At 38.2% G+C, this 18,737-nt stretch overlaps 1 protein-coding gene and 3 long non-coding RNA genes across 12 annotated transcripts; 1 reads left to right on the top strand and 3 right to left on the bottom strand.

The window, feature by feature from the left end:
• Nucleotides 1-3,211: 3,211 nt before the first annotated feature.
• On the bottom strand, nt 3,212-5,975 carry LOC106343809. 9 transcript variants are annotated; one of them, XR_001270017.1, is made up of 10 exons: nt 5,872-5,975; nt 5,564-5,687; nt 5,341-5,436; nt 5,041-5,161; nt 4,805-4,925; nt 4,609-4,720; nt 4,104-4,497; nt 3,923-4,035; nt 3,646-3,824; nt 3,212-3,566 (listed from the first exon to the last, which is right to left on the bottom strand). It is a non-coding gene; the product is annotated as an uncharacterized LOC106343809 (long non-coding RNA). The 9 variants fall into 9 exon arrangements; XR_001270015.1 differs by having other exon boundaries at nt 5,799-5,972; XR_001270018.1 differs by having other exon boundaries at nt 5,822-5,972.
• Nucleotides 5,976-14,221: 8,246 nt separating this feature from the next.
• Nucleotides 14,222-14,982, bottom strand: LOC106293962. The gene is made up of 3 exons (XR_001260694.1): nt 14,740-14,982; nt 14,568-14,627; nt 14,222-14,472 (listed from the first exon to the last, which is right to left on the bottom strand). It is a non-coding gene; the product is annotated as an uncharacterized LOC106293962 (long non-coding RNA).
• Nucleotides 14,983-15,300: 318 nt separating this feature from the next.
• Nucleotides 15,301-15,912, bottom strand: LOC106293963. Its single transcript, XR_001260695.1, has 2 exons — nt 15,526-15,912; nt 15,301-15,445 (listed from the first exon to the last, which is right to left on the bottom strand). It is a non-coding gene; the product is annotated as an uncharacterized LOC106293963 (long non-coding RNA).
• A 77-nt stretch (nt 15,913-15,989) lies between these two features.
• LOC106344492 (cyclin-dependent kinase B2-2) lies at nt 15,990-17,266 on the top strand. Its single transcript, XM_013783861.1, is given in 9 exon segments — nt 15,990-16,005; nt 16,140-16,144; nt 16,213-16,275; nt 16,352-16,468; nt 16,594-16,617; nt 16,619-16,688; nt 16,782-16,842; nt 16,941-17,079; nt 17,171-17,266. Coding segments are annotated over 9 exon segments (591 nt in total).
• The last annotated feature ends 1,471 nt before the right edge of the window (nt 17,267-18,737 follow it).

Genomic DNA, 18,737 nt, shown 5'->3' with positions numbered 1-18,737 from the left:
AGGTTGAGAGATGCGTAATACAACGAACGTAAATGTTCGTATATATAGAAAGAAATTCACTGTGCAAATAGTACAGCGGGCCCCACATCTTTAATATTTTTCAATGTTTTCGGCTGGCTGCTGGCTTTCTTAGCTGTCTTTCATAACAGGTTACATATTATTTGCGAACCATTGTTTCTATGCAATTTTTAGTTATATATGATGTTCGGATATTGAGCGTGTCAAAATCGTCATGGTTGATTAAATTGCATAATAACTGAAAATCGTTACGATTAACAAAATTACATAGAAACAATAATGTTTTATTCTTTGAACTATTGCCAATTTTCATCCAAACAGAAATAATTATCCGTCTAGCAAAACATGCAGTTAGCAACGTCCTGTCAGCATTCCCCCATCTCTGCTTGAGCTGCCAACAACCCTCTGGTCTTTAAAAACATGAATCTCCATCCCCTAATCGTTCAATCATTGTCATCGCTACACAGGTAGCGGAAACTGATGGACTTCTGCCTTTCTGCCAGTAACTTGGATCATTATTATACCATAAAGGTAAATAGCATTGTCATACAAACCTTGTGCTGCGATCTGGAGATGTGTCAACCCTTCAGCTATGTTCTCTTTTTGGAAATATTCTTGCATTCCACGTAGGTAATGGGCCTCCAAGTTACCAGCAGAAAGGCAGAATAGTCCACGTAGGTATGTTTTGCTACACGGATAATTATTTCTGTTTGGATGAAAATCGGCAATAGTTCAAGCTTTGAGAGAGGTCTATCTCTTGCCATTGGAAATTTTGAGAGTGTTTTTTCTTTTCTTTTTATTAGTGGCTGCCGTGACTTATGTTTTATAGGTAAAGTAGGCTAGGGTTTTGATATTGTAGAGTTATTGTGTACTAGGGGTATTCCGGCGCTACGCGCCGGGTTTGTACCTTTAGTGTTTAGTTGTCCAATAAGTTGTTAAGGATTTGTTGATTCATTTTGTATTGGTTGGTGATAGTAATATATTTGACTCTTTTATAATTGTCGAGGCAAAAGATGAATATCGTAATTTGTCGAAGCTTGGTTTGCAAGTTATTATTGGACCTGTTGGTGCTTGGGTTGAAAGTTATTGTTTGATCAGAGAAAATTGCATGGTAACAGAAAGAGAAGGGTTTATAAGTATAATATATTATTGAGTAATTGAAGTTTTGGTTGGGCACTTTAAAAAGATATTAGTTTTATTTGTTTGCGTTGTATTGACTTTTATTACATGTTATAGTTTCGTTTTAATCTAGACATTGTATTATTTTCATGTTGTGTTTATTTGTAAGAGATACTCATAGTATTAGTTGGGACGTTGCGTTATGTTTTTTGCTCTTTTGGGATGAAGCCGTTTTCTTCTAAACTAAATAAAACTAATAAATATGTAAATTATAAAGACTAAAAATCCTAAAGATGAAATGTGGATTGTAAATTTTGTTTTCAATTTTTGTAATCAAAGAATAAAACAAAAAGAACCGAGTTTTGCTAAACCATACCAATTTTGCTAGGTTTTTTCACGGTTTAGAATCCAAAAAAGCTAACATATCCCCTAGACTATATTTGTGAAGTGATTTTGCTACATGTCAATTCTACAATCAATTTCACAAAACAAATATGACATGGCTACTGAAATTGATGACATGTCTTATAGCTTAATATGACATAGACAATTGCATTTAATGTTAATTTATATTTTTGGTAAACTTTTTAAAATATGTTAATATCTCATATATTACATTTAATGTCAATTTATATTTTTGGAAATGTTTTTAGAATATGGGAATAACTCATTAACATCATTAAAATAAATATATTCAAATATGGCATTATAAATTTCGAAATATAATTTAATTATATATTTTTAAATTATAAAATTTTATTACTAAAATTTTCAAAAATGTATACAATTTTTTTTAGAAAATTATAAAAATTTAATCAAAAAATCATTATTTCTTATATATCTACAAATTTTATAAATATTGTTTATTTTAAATTTTTAGTAATTATGCAACTTTTACAAATTTATTTAAAATATTTAATTAAAATAAATAAATAGAAGAATATATCTAAGATTATAATTTCAAATATATACATGCATATTCTTAAATATAATTTTTTATGTTTAATTAAATCAAATTTATATTAAAATATTGATAAGAAAAAGAAAATTTACAATATTAATAAAATTTTATTTTAAAATATAATTTATATTTATCTGTTAAAAAATATTTTAAATTTTTTTATTGCACGACACCTAGTTCAGAGTAAACAATTACTATAGATGTTAGCTATCTTCAAAAAGAATATGTAAACCATAAAGCTGAGGTTAATATGTACTTGTTGGTTGTGCCGGATCTAGGTTATCTGGGTGAGTGGGTGCAGCAGCATAGGATTTCAAAGATGCTTCGTTGGGTATGTAAACTTTCAAACCAATCTCGCCTCTTACAGGAGAGGAAATCCCACGGTTCTCCATGGGGGAAGTGAAGAACAACATCATTAGAATGAGGAACAAAAGAGGTAACTGGGAGAGATACCTTGCTACGGAAGGAACGGCCATAAGTAGGTCTGTTGTGACTATAAGCCTGAGCTTCAAGAGTGAGATAGTGAAGTCGAGATGGATCTGAGATGTTGAAGAAGAAACTCAAAAGGTGAAAGCGTTTAGATTGCTCATCATCATGAGATGACCGTCGAAGTATAGTTCAACGAAAGCGTTTGCGGTTCCTTGACCGTCTGTTGGGAAGAGAATGTGTGCTCTGATCACGTCTACCCCTGAGCTTGAATGGAAGTTTGGTAAATTAGACATTCCAATTTGATTTTGTGATTTTACGTTTTCTTTCTTACTATACGACCAAAAATATTTGTTCTCTTAGATGTGATACACAAACCATCCGTAATTTTAATATTGTGGTAATAGTTTTAAGCATGATGACGGCATATATAACCAGAAAACATGTATGATTTAATGGTTTAATACCACTTTAGTTTACAACACAAATAAAAGCAGTTAAGTGCTGTTGTATTCTTTAAGAGATCACTTGGAACCCAAGCGAAACATATTGCGACTCTCGTGTTGTAAAAGGACAGGCAACTTGTTACCCATAAAAAAAAGAGAAGACGTGGAACTTGCTCTCGTCTCTAATCTATATATTGTTTTTAGTTGTATTATAATTAATACTATATTTATCAATTGGAAATAAGCATAAAGAAAGGTTTTGCATTGATAATAGAAATAACAACCACCACGATCTAATAGGTTTTTAGGGGAAAATTAAAAAAAACAACATAGCATAGGTGAAAGATGCATGAAACAGAAAACTATTTAGACTAATCGTGGTTGTTTGGGCGCCAGTGCTTCACTCATTCCACACGTGCTTTCTTACTGGCATTCCCTGCCAGATCAGCTTCTTCCGCAGCTACTTCCTCACGCTGGGAAAAAGTACCATCAGCCTCGGGGGAAGGCGCTGCAACGCTGGACGTGATTGCAGCTATACCTTCTGGTCTTGCTGCAACATTCTGAAGAAGCGCTGGCTCGGTAACATCTGCACCTTCCTGTTTGCAACACTTAAAGCATGTAATCAGATATTTCTATAATCATCAAACTCACAATAAGAAAGCTAGCAACACTCACCTCTAAGGTTGGAATGGGCGCAAGCTCCTGCACAGGGAATATGCGAGAAATGGTAAAAGTTTGGTGGCTTGCATTAAAATTGAAGTCCTTCAACTTGAGCTGGAAAGTATAGGTATTCCCACAATATCAGCGAGTGGGCGAGGCAGATCAACATCGACCTGAGCAGTAGCACCTACACCCTGAAAGCATTGAAAATATATTGTACGTTAAAATTCTTCACTCTGATTGCACCAACTACGGAACATGGAGATATTATACATCCAAGTATTGGCTCTACCACAATTTGTGCAGCCTCAGAAGCTAGAACATGAGTCAGTTTAGCGAATTCTGTCAAACCCAAGGAAAGCCGCTGTGCCAGTGCCATCAGAAGCAGAGAGTATCACACGGTACCTGCCGCAGTGGAATGAAGATTCGGTTATGCTCCAGCTACACAGAACCATATATCTAAATATACTTACCGGAGTTCAGCCACGGCATTGGTTTCATTGCATGGGAGACGCGTGAATGAAGCAATATCTTTCACAAAACTTATGAAATGCAATACAATAAACCGAATCATTTTCCCTAGCATTTAACGATTAGAATCCACAAAGCTTCGGATTACAAAAAATAAGATAATAACAGATAAGTTGATTTGTAGTTTACTCGAACACAAAACTTATGATAGTTCAAAATAGCGTCTCATCTAGATATTACCAAGCGAGTATAACATAAATTAATATGAGTTATATAACTTTAGATATGTATGCATGTTAACTCTAAACGACATATCATCATATAATAAAACACCAAAAAATAATCGTCCTCTTCCATAGTCTGCATCTTTAAGGATATTTTGCAAAAGTAATCCACCTGAAACTCGAAACAAACCATGCCTAATCAAGAAATTTTCACAGCCGTCATCCCACTGCTTTCACTAATGTTAGCTAAAATTAGAATGAAGAAGAGGGAAGTGAGTAAGACCTGGTTTAAAGCAGTGTTGAATATTAACTCCTCGAAGCTGATAGCAATTCTCTCGAGCTCCTCAATTCCTTCCTGCCATGAATACGGAACATGTTTCTTCAGCGTTTCCATTCTGCGCCAAATGATTCATAGGTCAAGGCACTACAATGAAAAAACGTTTATAACAAAAACAAAAAATAAAATGTAACGAATTTACAGCTTGTTGATATTCTTCTGGCGTGAATCAGGTGGCAGTTGAATTCTCCAGTCAACTGAGTTTATGGCAGGTTCCACGTTCAGGAGAGAAGGCTCTGCATTGTCCTTGATCAAATGATTCACTGTGGGATATTCACAAAGCATCAAGGGTTTAGACCATATAAGCTCCACAAGGAGAATGCGTTATTTAGCACACCAAAACCAGCTTCTGCCAAGTACACGAAGGACGTTGCTTACTAATTTCATCCAAGGTTAGGTTGTTACTATCAGCAAGGATAGAAGAATCGGAACCAGCTGCATTTTGAGCTTTAGTCTCCATAGTCAGGATCTTCATCGATATTTTCCGGAGGGAATCAGTCTGAAAATTCAAAAAAAAAAAAAATCAGGATCATAGCTTTCATACACCAACCGTATAATGGGGGGCTACAAAAGATCATATCTTATTTTCCCATGTCCATTGGTTTTTGCAAATCTCTAATATAAACTCACACTAACGAAACAAAATTAATATAAAGGAGGACAAGATGTGTTTGTTACCTGGTGAACAGCACTGCTGAAAATTTTCTCCTCGAACCTGGCAGCAATTTTCCTCGAACTTCAGAATACGGAAAGTGCTTCTTTAGTGTATCCATTCTACGCAAGTAAATCATGTAAGAACAATTACCAAAAAAATTAACTTATATATATAATAGCAGCATAGAAACCTTCTAGTTACAGAAAATATATATATACAAAACAGGAGATGTGATGATGAAGTTACATCTTGTTGACGATGTTCTGCCGTGAACCCTGTGGCAGTTGAGTTCTCCAGTCACCTGATTTTATGGCAGGTTCTTCGTTCAGGAGAAAAGGCTCTACATTGCCATTATTGATCATGAGATTGTCTGTGGAATATTCACAAAAGCATCAAAGGGTAGATCTTATAAGTAAACAAAACACATAACAAACGAAATGGAATCTATTTCAAATGAAGGCACGGAGGAGAACGACGAGACCACAAAGATGTATAACAATTAACCGCTGAAAACTTCATATTAGGTGCCTATTGTGGCATTTAGATTAGCTCACACTCATGGAGATCGGAGCGAAGGTTTGGTTTCGCGTGTTACATCGAAGAAGTCGCTCCTGGAAGAAGAAGCCAACAAACCCTAAACACCTTTGGGTATAACGGGCCAAAAAGCACGGGCCAAAACAATTGAAATAACCAAAAGTCCAATTCTCATTAAAACACAAACAAAAAAACACGAAGCGGAGCACTGGCTGAGCTACACGTGTCAGCAAAAGCCCCTTCCTCCATGCTGACGTGGCGCAAGGAGGTGAGAGAAAACTCTAAATTATTATTATATAGATGAGTGTTTGGATAAAAAAATTTTTGTAACGTGATTTGATTTGAGGAATATTTTTGGAGTTATTGTTTTGATTATGAGAAATCTGTGGTTAAATGCATTTTAATGAGTACGTTTTAATAATTAATTGCTTTGTAATATAATTTTGGAAAGTATTTGGTTTGAACTTTGAAGAAGCTTTGATCCTAAGAACCCGCAAATTATTTGTTCTACTTGCAAGTAAATTTGAGCCTAAGAACCCGCAGTTTTTTTTTTTAAAAAAATTAGGTTCCTAGCTTATAGTTCAAAGTTATTCCCAAACTTGTATCAACTTAAAGCTAAAGAGAGGGAAACGGAGAAAGAGGAAAAATATAAGGAATTCGAAATTAACGCAAATTTTTAAAAAGATACTTACATGCTCATCTATCAGCAACATCTCAACACTCATCAAAGCTCCCCCTTTGTTGATATTTTTGGCATCCCAAAACCTCAACAGACGGACCTCCGCGGTGTTAGAGCATCGTCCGGCTCTCAAATTGGCGAGGACAGTGTATGAATTCGCCATCGGAATCGTTTGCTTGGAAATTGTTTGCCTTTAATTGGATTTTGCGTGAGTTGAACTTTGCATGCTAGGAAGCTCTGATATTTATAGATGTAGATTCAGGGGGTTACAATGGAAACGAAGAGGTAGATCGAAATCTTAACGTGGGAGTTGTGGACTAATGAAGAGAAAATCCAAATTAAATGATGGATTAAAGAATCTGCGAAACGTTACGGCTTGAAAAGGGTGTGGTGTTTAGTCGGGGTGTAGTTTCGGCGAAGAATCAGCCGCAAGAAGAAGAAGAAGATCCCTAATTCAAATGAGTCGCAAACCAGAAGCGGGCTCAATTTAAAAATAAAAAAGCAAAGGCCAAGTCTAACTCACATCATTTCACCGCAACAGAACGCGCGTGAGCGTAAGGAATCTTAACGCGCGTGAGCGTAAGGAATCTTAACGCCTGAGAAACACAAATAGCATGTCGATACGTGTCAAAAAACCACCCCTCTCCTTGAGGAAGTGGAGGGCTGAGGAGAGATCATGAGCTGACTTTATTATTATAGATAATGTTATCTAGGGGAGATCGGGCAATCGGAAAACCGCTGTTTGATTCATTTGGATGGAGAGAAAACACTGCACGGTCCGACGCTTGCTGGAAAAACATAAAAAACATCTATCCATGGAGTAAGAGTCACAAGGTTTGAAATTTACATGACAACTTACAGGGGTACAAGAGCTACAATAACATGTCACAGAAACGACATTGCTGTCCGGTGTGACACATGTTATTATTTTAAGCAAATGAAAAAGTTTGTTTTCATTATTTAAACAAATTATGTAACTCCGGCATTCCCTATCACTATTTCCATAATATAATTTAAATAAATTTCCCTTTAATATTGCATTGCCGCATGATAATGTTACCATACAACACTTACATCCGACCTATATAACTCAGTTTATTCTATATAATTTGCCATTAAACCATGCTATAAAACCATAACAACTAATAAGCAATCTAAAACTCGGGGTAGACGTGATCGGATCACACAATCTCTTCCCAAAAGACGGTCAAGGAACCGGAAACGCTTTCGTTGAACTTGAACTATACTTCGACGGTCAGAAGCACCGAACAACCATCAAAGATCGAGACTTAAACCAGGTTTGGAACGAGAGTTTCTTCTTCAACATCTCAGATCCATCTAGACTTCGCTATGTCACTCATGAAGCTCAAGCTTATAGTCACAACAGACCTACTAATGGACGTTCCTTACTTGGCAAGGTATCTCTCCCAGGGACCTCTTTTGTTCCTCATTCTGATGCTATTGTTCTCCACTTCCCCATGGAGAAACGTGGGATTTTCTCTCGTGTAAGAGCCGAGCTTGGTTTGAAAGTTTACATAACCGACGAAGCATCTTTGAAATCCTATGCTGCTGCAACCACTCATCCAGATAACCTAGATCCGGCACAACCAACAAGTACATATTAACCTCAGCTTTTTGGTTTATATATTGTTTTTGAACATAGCTATAGTGATTGTTTACTTTGAATATGTTAGCTTATTTTGGATTCTAAACCGAGTTAAAATCTAGCAAAATTGGTATGGTTTAGCAAAACTCGGTTCTTTTTGTTTTATTCTTTGATTACAAAAAAAAAAAACTTTAAACCTAAATAACAAAAATTAACTTATAGAACTATTAGTTAAGAAAATCAGATCTATTTATAATTTACATATTTATTATTTTTATTTAGTTCAGTAGAGTTATACTAAATTGTTGTTTTTGTTTGATTTAGATCCAGTTAACTATATTTAATATATTTTTGTTTTTGTTTGATTTTGATCTGGTTAATTCGATCATACAGATTATCGTTTTTTCTCTAAGGTGTAAACCATTTGCATTATCTTTATCTATAAGTTTAAAACCTAAGGATCTGTCCTGTTTTGTTATATATACTGACTTCTACTTATATTATCAATGTTTAGAACAACAACGGCTTTATTTTCGCTGTTTGGATTGGTACAAAATGGTTGATTCTTTTGTAAATCAAGTGTCTTGGTTAGCAGTGCCGGTCTAGAGTAATAACACGCCTACAGCAAAAATGCAAAAAGAATGCCGTTTACTAGCAACTAGGGTCGAACTCAACATCTCTAGAATACTTATATGCTCTCTTGCCAACTTATATGCTCTCTTGCTACTACACCAATGAGATATTTCTGAAATTGGCGCCCCAAACTTGCCTATACTTTTTGGCGCCCGAAGCCCACTCTTCACGGGCTTTACCAGAGGACCATGCCTGTTGGTTAGATAAACGATAAACCGCTTAACAATCTTATATATTAAAACAGAAGTCACAATCTTAATTCATGTGTGATTTTTTAAAAAATAGACCTAATAGATTTATTCTTAAAAACTCATGTTATATTTAATATCTAATCTTATCATTTAAATTTTGGATCTACCAGAAAATTTTATTGGGTTATCCATAATTGAATTTAAACAATAGATAATCCATTGGATTTATAGATAATATAAATTAAATAGATATAATTTAATGTTGTAATATTATACCTCTATATGCTAAATATTTAAATATTTGTCGATGTTAACTTGTAAAATTATAAAGATTTTTTTTTAAATAACAAAAATCATATTATCTAACAATGGATAATCTTTACTACCTTAAACCAATGAAAACAAATTTAAAACTATATAGTTTATTTTAAAAATTAAACAAAAACTAAATGTTTAATTATTTACTCGATAATATAAATCTATGAAGCGAAAAGTTTAATTTTCGCCATAGTTAACCGCATCTGGTCCTTCCCGGATAGATCAGCAAAGATAGATGCTCACTTCATCAGTCCACGTACGGTTCTTTTCCGCATTGATAATTAACCAGCACCTAAAGGAGAGAGTCTTGAAGAGAACTTTCTGGCATATCGCCGATATACCTATTGTGGTACGAGAATGGTGTCCTAAAACTGCCTCCGCGCCACCAGATCTTACGGCTATTCCGCTATGGGTGGATCTCCAGGGAGTCCCGGACCACCTGTTCTCCGACACTGGTCTTACCTTCTTTGGGGACACAATTGGCAGTACCGTCAAGTTACATCCTAATACGGAACGATGCGTCCGTGTAGACGTTGCGCGCTTACTCGTGGTTATGAACCTCGAGGAACCAATACCATCGACTATAAATGTCAGGGGGTCCGGAGAGACTATCACTGTCAGTTACCCATGGTTACCCCCACGATGCCTTGGATGCCAGATATGGGGTCACACTGACAAAACATGCTCCAAAAATAAGCAGATCAAAGATAAAACAGAAGGTGCTAAGGAAAAAGAAAAGGAACCCGCGGGTTCTGGTACGGAAGCTACTCTTACAAACTCCGCCAAGGAAACTGAGATCACAAAGAGTATTGACACTGACAAACCTGTGCAAGAGGTGGAGAACGGGGAAAAGACGGAAATTTCAACAGACAAAAAGCATACCGAAGAAGACAGTATGGTTAGCGTATCGGACAAGGAATCGGGAAATAATGGTGTTTCTGAGAACGAAGAACCATGGCTTACGATACCACAGAGTTCACCTCCTGGGAGTCGGAGACTTGCAAAGCCGGGAACAAGTAAGGAGACCGAAGATCATAGCAAAACCTCACCGTCCCGATTCCATTTGCTCCGCAAGGAACTTGAGGAAGGAGAAATGAAAGAAGAAGAGGAAAGCGAGAGCTCGGATGGGGAAAGCTCACCCAAAATAAAGGAAAGCTTTGAGAAGAGGAAGCAATTGGAGAAGGAAAAGTCTGGTATGAACAAGAAGAACCAGAAAAAAAAACCAAAATACAATTGCGGGGAACAAAAAAGATCAATCAAAAGGTTCCAAGAACAAGCAAAACAATTACGTCTCCTCCCGGAGACACTAATGATATGATATCGTTATTTGCGTGGAACACAAGGGGCTTCAACAAAATGCGCAAACAAACGGTTCTATGTTCTTGGATTAAATCTACGAAACCTTCTTTTGGATGCCTTGTCGAAACTCGGGTTCGAGAAGAAAACAGTGTATCTATCCTAAACTCTGCTCTTCCTCACTGGAATTTCATTACCAACTATGAACATCACTACCTTGGAAAAATATGGGTCTGTTGGGCAGCAAACGTCTCCGTTAACCTTCTGTTTAAGAGTGACCAGTGCATCACCGTGTGGATTACTTCGGAAAGTGGGGAACAATTTTTGTGCTCATGTGTTTATGCCTCCAACTTGGGTGCGGCCAGAAAGCACCTCTGGAGTGAATTGGCTTACATAAAGGCACAATACGTCCTAACTGGAGTCCCATGGATTGTGATGGGTGACTTCAACGAAACGCTAGCTTCCTCAGAGCACTCAAGGGGATCTCTATCAAACGCAGGCCTGCGGGGGATGCAAGCTTTCCAGACAGCGGTTGCACACTGCAACCTCACTGACCTCACTTCTATTGGTCCTACATTCACATGGACCAATAAGCAAAAAGAGAATCCGATCGCAAAGAAACTGGATCGCGTTCTAGTCAATGACCATTGGTTGCACCAATTTCCTCAATCTTATGGAAGTGTGGAGCCTTCGGGCGTCTCAGATCATACACGTTACTGGGTTAGGCTCAACACTATCGCGATGAGGAAGAAACGACCTTTCAAGTTTTTTAACTTTCTGGCCGATCATCCGGATTTTTGGGATACAGTTGCTGTATCTTGGAACTCCACCGAAGAGATCTTCCATTCCACCTCGGCCCTATTCAGATTCCATAAGAAACTGAAATTGCTCAAACCCCTACTGCGATGACTCAATCAAAACAAGTTCGGTAATATACCAAAAAGAACTCAAGATGCTTTTGAGAAGCTCTGCGACAAACAAAGGTCGGCATTGCAGGACCCTACGGAAACAACATTTACAGAGGCTGCAGATGCCATGAGCGACTGGAACCATTGGGCATCGATAGAGGAAAGTTTTCTGCGTCAGAAATCAAGAATAACGTGGCTGCAACAGGGCGACCAAAACTCCTTATTCTTCTTCAAAATAGTCCAGACTAGAACATCCTACAACATCATACGGCAGCTCACTCTACCTTCTGGCGAGGTAATCACTGACCTTCAACAGATCAGGGGTATTGCAGCATCACACTTTGAAAATTTCCTCAACCCACGCCCACAAACGTCGCCGTTGATAGACACAGCGCACCTAACTGACCTTTTGGAATTCAGATGCCCGGATCACACGGCACAGCTACTTACTCATCCTATATCTGAGGCTGAGATTCGCAATGTATTGTTCTCCATGCCTTCTAGCAAGGCTCCGGGGCCAGACGGTTTTCCGGCTGATTTCTACAGGGCTTCGTGGGATATCATAAAGAAAGACTTCATCACTGCAGTACAGTCCTTCTTCATGTTTGGTTTTCTTCCACGAGGGGTCAATGCAACCATATTAACGCTTATACCTAAACATGGGGATGCAAGGGAGATAAAAGACTACAGACCAATAAGTTGCTGCAACATTTTGTATAAAGTGATATCCAAAATTCTTGCAAACAGATTAAAGGTGTTACTACCGGAGCTGATCGAACCGAACCAGTGCGGTTTTGTCAAAGGTCGACTCCTTCTCGAAAATGTCTTGCTTGCTACGGAACTCGTCAAGAACTATCACAAGGAATCAATACAGCCGCGAAGTGTCCTTAAGCTGGATATTTCAAAGGCTTTCGACTCTGTAAACTGGAACTTCATCACGAGTACACTTCGAGCATTGGGTATCCCGGAAATGTTTATACATTGGATCCACACCTGTCTATCCACTGCCACATTTTCTGTTTCTGTAAATGGTGAACTGGAGGGGTTCTTTGGCAGTGAGCGTGGCTTGCGACAAGGAAGCGCCCTGTCTCCGTATCTGTTCGTCATTGCCGTAAATGTGTTGTTCCGAATGTTAAACAAGGGGGCTCTCTCTCAGCGCTTTGGCTACCATCCTAACTTCAGCAAGGTAAATCTTACTCACTTGAGTTTTGCAGATGATCTTATGATCTTCACATATGGTGCAGTTGAGTCACTCAAGGGGATTTTCGAAGTTCTCACTGAGTTTGCGGATCTCTCCGGTCTAGTGATAAACCCAGCAAAATCCTCTATCTTCATGGCAGGCCGGATTACTCAGGAGTTCAAGGACGAGGCTCAGCAACTCGGTATTCCATCTGAGTCCCTACCGGTGAGATATCTAGGACTGCCACTCACCACGAAAACAATGACCAAAGCAGACTACGAGCCACTCATTGATCAGATTCGTACTCGAATGGTTTCTTGGTCTAGTAGATGCCTTTCATATGCGGGTCGTTTACAGCTTGTAAAGTCGGTAATTGGGAGCATTACAAATTTCTGGTGCTCGGTATTTCGACTCCCAAAAACCTGTCTCAATAAAATCGAGGGTATGTGTCCTGCTTTTATATGGTCTGGATCACCAAATACACACACAAAGGCAAAGGTTGCGTGGGAGGATATTTGCCGACCAAAAGATGAGGGGGGTTTGGGTATTAGACGACTAATGGATACGTCTAGGGTATTCGCGCTAAGTTTGATTTGGAGGTTGCTCACAAACTCTGGTTCTATGTGGGTGGCTTGGACGAAGGCTTACTTGTTAAAAACTCATAGCTTCTGGGATATCAATGGCAAGCACGCATGATCTTGGATTTGGCGAAAACTGGTGAAACTAAGGGACCAAGCAGCAAGTTTCATGAAATGGGAGATAGGGAATGGCAAGGGTACCCTATTCTGGTATGACAACTGGTTACCGGTGGGCAGACTTATTGACATTGCAGGTGCTTTAGGAACGCAAGTGCTAGGCATCTCACGCTACGCAACCGTCTCAGACGCTGCCTCTGGGGGACAATGGAACATACGTCGGTGTCGAGGATATCACCTACGGGCGATGATAGCCAGCATCAACTCTGTTCCAGCTCCAGCGGAGGATGCGGATGAGGATAGGACTCTATGGCGTCACGGAGATGAAGAATACAAAGAGAAATTTTTGACCAGGGCAACATGGGAACAATTACGGGTTTCAAACCCCAAATTACAATGGTGTAAAGTTGTTTGGTTCCGACAAAGCATCCCACGATTTGCTTTCATCACTTGGTTGGCTTTTCAGGATAGGTTGGCGACAGGAGCGAGAACAAGAGCTTGGGGTATTGTTCAACCGTGCCTCCTATGTGGAGAACCGGACGAAACTCGCGACCACCTTTTCTTCGCTTGCCCTTTTTCCTTTACGGTTTGGATACTGGGACCTCATGCCAATCCTGACTGGACAATAACTATCACCTGCATCAACTCTAACCAAAGAAAAGAGACGGACAAATGCTTGTTGAAGCTTGCTCTCCAGGCAAGCATTCATAGCATATGGCGTGAGAGGAACAGCAGGAGACACAACAAAAATCCTACCAGCACTGGTCAGATGGTCCACTACGTCGACAAAACAATTAGAAACAGGTTATATTCCCCCAGGCAAAGAAATCCTACCTTCTATGCGGCAACAATGCATGCTCGATACATTTCTGACTGTAACCGAATAAACCAAGTTGGTCACTATCCCAAAAAGTCTCAGGAGATGTTTGATTCCCATTTTCAGCCTGACATGATAGTTTGAAGAACACTTTTCCAGTTGTTTGTCCCATGTACAGTTCTTCACTTTCTCCACCTTATTATTACTTTTCTCGAAGCATTCTTCTATGGTGCAAGTTTTTTGTGGTTCCACTACGTCTCGAGTAGTTCCAGCGACTTCTGCAATAATTTTTTTCACTCTGCAAGCTAATATTAAATCACTGGTGGAAATGTAATGTTGTTATATTTGAATAAATTGTGTTAAAGATATGAAAAGGATCATTGTGTTCAATACTTTTCTCCATGTATTTCAAAGACTTGAATTCCCGACGTTCTGACGCCCAATGATGCCTATCTGTAACGTTTCAGCACGGAAGACAAATGAAAACTGAAAATGATTGCTAAAACATCAACCAATAGAGTTACAGTGAACCTGAGGGATATTTAACAATGGGCTATGAACAAACCTTTAAATATTAGTTATCCATTGGAAAGAACGTATTTCTTCACCTAGTGAGTTCATCACGATACTTACAAAGAAGTGTTCTTTAATACACAGGACTTGCATACTATTTTGTATAAAACTATGATGATGATGATGATGATCTCTTGTTCCTGCTCCACACAACAAATCAGCATGTTGGTTTGCTTAGTTCTTCAAATTAAGTAAAAGAGGTCAATACATAGTTGCTTTGATGTGTCGACAAAATCAGAAATTTAAATCTAAATTTACACTTGTGTCGCATATTTTTGAAAATTGGGAAACATGAAAAAAATAGATCAGTGTTACCTTCTTCTTCTTGGCTCAAGGAGATTTATAAACTGTACCAAAAACACAGCCAAGCTTTGTGAAATTGAGAAACAAAGATATGTTTTCCCACTTATGTGTGCTTCATGTTTAGGTTTTTAGTAGATCTAAATGGTGACTGAAACGCCAAAAGCAAAAGCTTAAAAAATTGAAGAATCTGAAGGGTGTGATACGGATAACCTTACCAGGCAGAACAGACGAAAGACCCTTGGATCTTGTGATTTTTTTCCTTGACAAAAGTGATCGATTTCGCCAGTGTGTTTGCATATGATACTTTCAACACGTTCTTCAACACGATCGAGGAGCAAAACCTTGTGAGATATATAGTGAGTGGGATGAAATATGAAACCTTGCATCACAGTCCCCTGCAGGAGTTAAAATAATTCAGGTTTAAGGATGCTATTTATAATATTATCGACTGAAAGTTGGGGATTAGAACTCATACCTACTCATCGATGAGTAGGAGCTCTAAGCCAAGAAAGGCCCCAGCTTTGGCTATGTTTTTTGCCTCCTAAAAATGGATTAGCCAGAATCGAAGCTGTGACTCAGATCGTCCTGGTGAGATGTCGATGAAATACATGGTGACGGGAGATTTTCTGGTGGTAAGCTGAGACTTCCTGGTGGATTTCATAGCCATGGATGTAGCTTTTGCAGAGTTGATTTTTTTTTTATTTAGGTTTAGAGATAGAGCTATATATAGGAGAAGTATCAAGCGGAGGTGGAGCAAAACTTTTAAGAATTGCCTTAACATCGTCATTGATTGAGAATCTAAAGGGAAAAAAAAAACAGAAATTGGAGAAGATGAAGTGGAAGAGCCGGGGAGAGTCGCCAAGCTTAGACGAAGAAGCATGTTTATCTACATGGGCTGGATGAGCCAAACTGATAATCTTAATAAAACATCACCTTGATATGGAGAACACTGGAGGTAGTAGAGACCTGCTGTGTCGGCCATGGAAGCGTTTGAGAAGCTAGCTTAAGAAAGTAGGCGAAGGAAGGTACTTACGGCAAAGTATACAGAGCGAGAGAGAAGGCTACTGGACTAATCGTGGCTTTGAATAGGACGGGTTATCAGGGAAAAAAGATCTCACTCAATAAGCTATAAAGATGTATTGTTTTGAAATTTTGATTGCAGAGTTTGATGTACCAACTATGCAAAAGCATGGCTTTCTGCCATGGCCATGGAGTCTTGACACAGGTATTAACATTTCATTATTGCCTTCCAAGAAACCCCATTTGGAAACAGACCGTTCATATCTAGTTTTCATTTCAAGGATCTTAAGCCTCAGAATCTCTTGATGGACCGGAACACAATGACGCTCAAAATAGCTGATCCTTGGATTAGCCAGACAGAGCCTTTCACCCTCCCTATGAAAAAGTATACACATGAGGTATTATTAATTTCTATGCTATTTTGAAATTCCTAGAGTTCAAGTCCTGTGCATCCTATCTTTTGTTTGTCTGGAGTTTTAACTTATAGTTTTTTTTTCCTCTCCCTTGATTTCCATTGAAACAGATACTAACTCTATTCTATAGAGCTCCCTGAAGTCCTTCTTGGAGCAACCCATTACTCATCTGCTGTGGATATTTGGTCTGTTGGCTGCATTTTTGGTACAACTACTTCCTCTCTCTCTTTTAGCTTCATTCATTTCACTTTAACTGTATCAAGAACTAACAGCTTTTTGTTTCCCTTTTGGTTTGTAGCTGAACTAGTGAACAAGCATGTAATCTTTGCTGGAGACTCTGAGCTCCTACGTATTTTCCGGTAAGGCTTTGTGTGTTCTTCTTCTTATTTCTTTAATAAACAAACATGACATCTGCTTATAAATACTCTCTGCTTGCTTTGTTTCTTTCTCTGTTCAGGTTGCTGGGAACACCAAACGAACCAAGTGTGGCCTGGAGTGAGCACACTCAAGATTGGCATGAATACCCACAATGGAAACCGTTGAGCCTCTCAACAGCTGTTCCAAACCTAGATGAGGCTGGACTTGATCTCTTATCAGTAAGTCCCTAAACACACCTGTTAGACCTTGATCGATTAATTGAGTCAGTGTGAAAATAATATAATGTGTTTATTTGTGTGTTCTAAACAGAAAATGCTGGTGTACGAGCCAGCTAAACGTATCTCAGTAAAGAAGGCTATGGAGCATCCTTACTTCGACGATCTTCCGCAAAAGTCCTCTCTCTGAACATCTCTTTATGAAACTCTCATTAGTATAGTTTGCTCCAACTTTGTCATTGCTTGTCTCAAGCACTTTGTTTTTGCTTATTAGGATGATCAAGTTGAAAGATTTTATAACTTAAAAAAATCTATATCAATTGCTCTAGTTTCTCAAAGTAGAAAGGATTTGCAAATGTTGCTCGTATGTATATGGTCCTGAAGATGCATCCAGATGGTCCATCTAGATGTCTTATCCAGATGTTCCATTTGGATGTTGTTCGTTTCTTCATTTCGTCCATTGGCTCGAGGGCTTGTTAAGGAAGACGGCAAGGGCCGACGAAGGGAAATACTAGAAACAAAAAAAAAGGCTTTCTACATAAGCATGTATCCAAATGAATCATCTGAATGCAACTATGTTCGTTTGCTTTTCATTTTTTAACTTCCATCTACATCCAGGTGGACTTGTTAATAAAATGATAAAAATATATTTTTTTACATTTCGGCGGAAAAATAACATTTTTACAGTTTTGGCGGAAAATATTTTTGCGGTTTTTGAGGAAAAATGCGTTTTCGGCGAAAAAGTGCATTTTTGTGGTTTTGGCGGAAAAATACGTTTTTATGGGTTTGGCGGAAAAATAACATTTTTACAGTTTTGGCGGAAAATATTTTTGCGGTTTTTGAGGAAAAATGCGTTTTCGGCGAAAAAGTGCATTTTTGTGGTTTTGGCGGAAAAATACGTTTTTATGGGTTTGGCGGAAAAATACGTTTTTGCGGTTTGGACGGGAAAAGTGTGTTTTGCGTTTTTTGCAGAAAAAATGTTTTTGACGGGAAAAGTTTTTTTTCACGATTTGGCGGGAAAAGTTTTTTTTCGCTATTTTGGCGGGAAAAGTTTTTTTTCGCGATTTTGGCGGGAAAAGCATTTTTGCGGTTTCGACGGGAAAATACATTTTTCCAGTTTTGGATGGGAAAATGCATTTTTCCGATTTTGGCGGGAAAATGCGTTTTTCTGGTTTTGGCGAGAAAATGAGTTTTCCAGTTTTGGCGGGAAAATTTCGTTTTCCGGTTTTTGCGGGAAAATTTTGTTTTCCAGTTTTGGCGGGAAAATGCGTTTTTCCGGTTTTGGCGGGAAAATTGTGTTTTTCCGGTTTTGGCGAGAAAATATTTTTTGCGGTTTTGGCCGGAAAATGCTTTTTTGAGTTTGGCGGGAAAATGCGTTTTTTGGGTTTTGGCGGAAAAATACGCTTTTTTTTGTTTTAACGGGAAAATACGTTTTTTCGGTTTTGGTCGAAAAGTGCGGTTTTACTGGTTTGGCCGAAAAATGTGTTTTTTATGGAAATGTGTGTTTTATGTTTTTTTTGCGGAAAAACACATCTTGCGGTTTTGGCGGAAAAGTGTGACCAGTCGGACACCAAATGTTTTGGATGCAAAAAAATGTATATGCAAAAAAATAGAATTTAAGGTTTGAAAATAATATTTTGATTTTAAAAAGTCATTTTTGT

Source organism: Brassica oleracea, chromosome C5, assembly GCF_000695525.1.
Source record: "Brassica oleracea var. oleracea cultivar TO1000 chromosome C5, BOL, whole genome shotgun sequence".
In the NCBI taxonomy this organism is placed as follows: domain Eukaryota; kingdom Viridiplantae; phylum Streptophyta; class Magnoliopsida; order Brassicales; family Brassicaceae; genus Brassica; species Brassica oleracea.
This window is presented reverse-complemented; position numbering and strand designations above follow the sequence as displayed.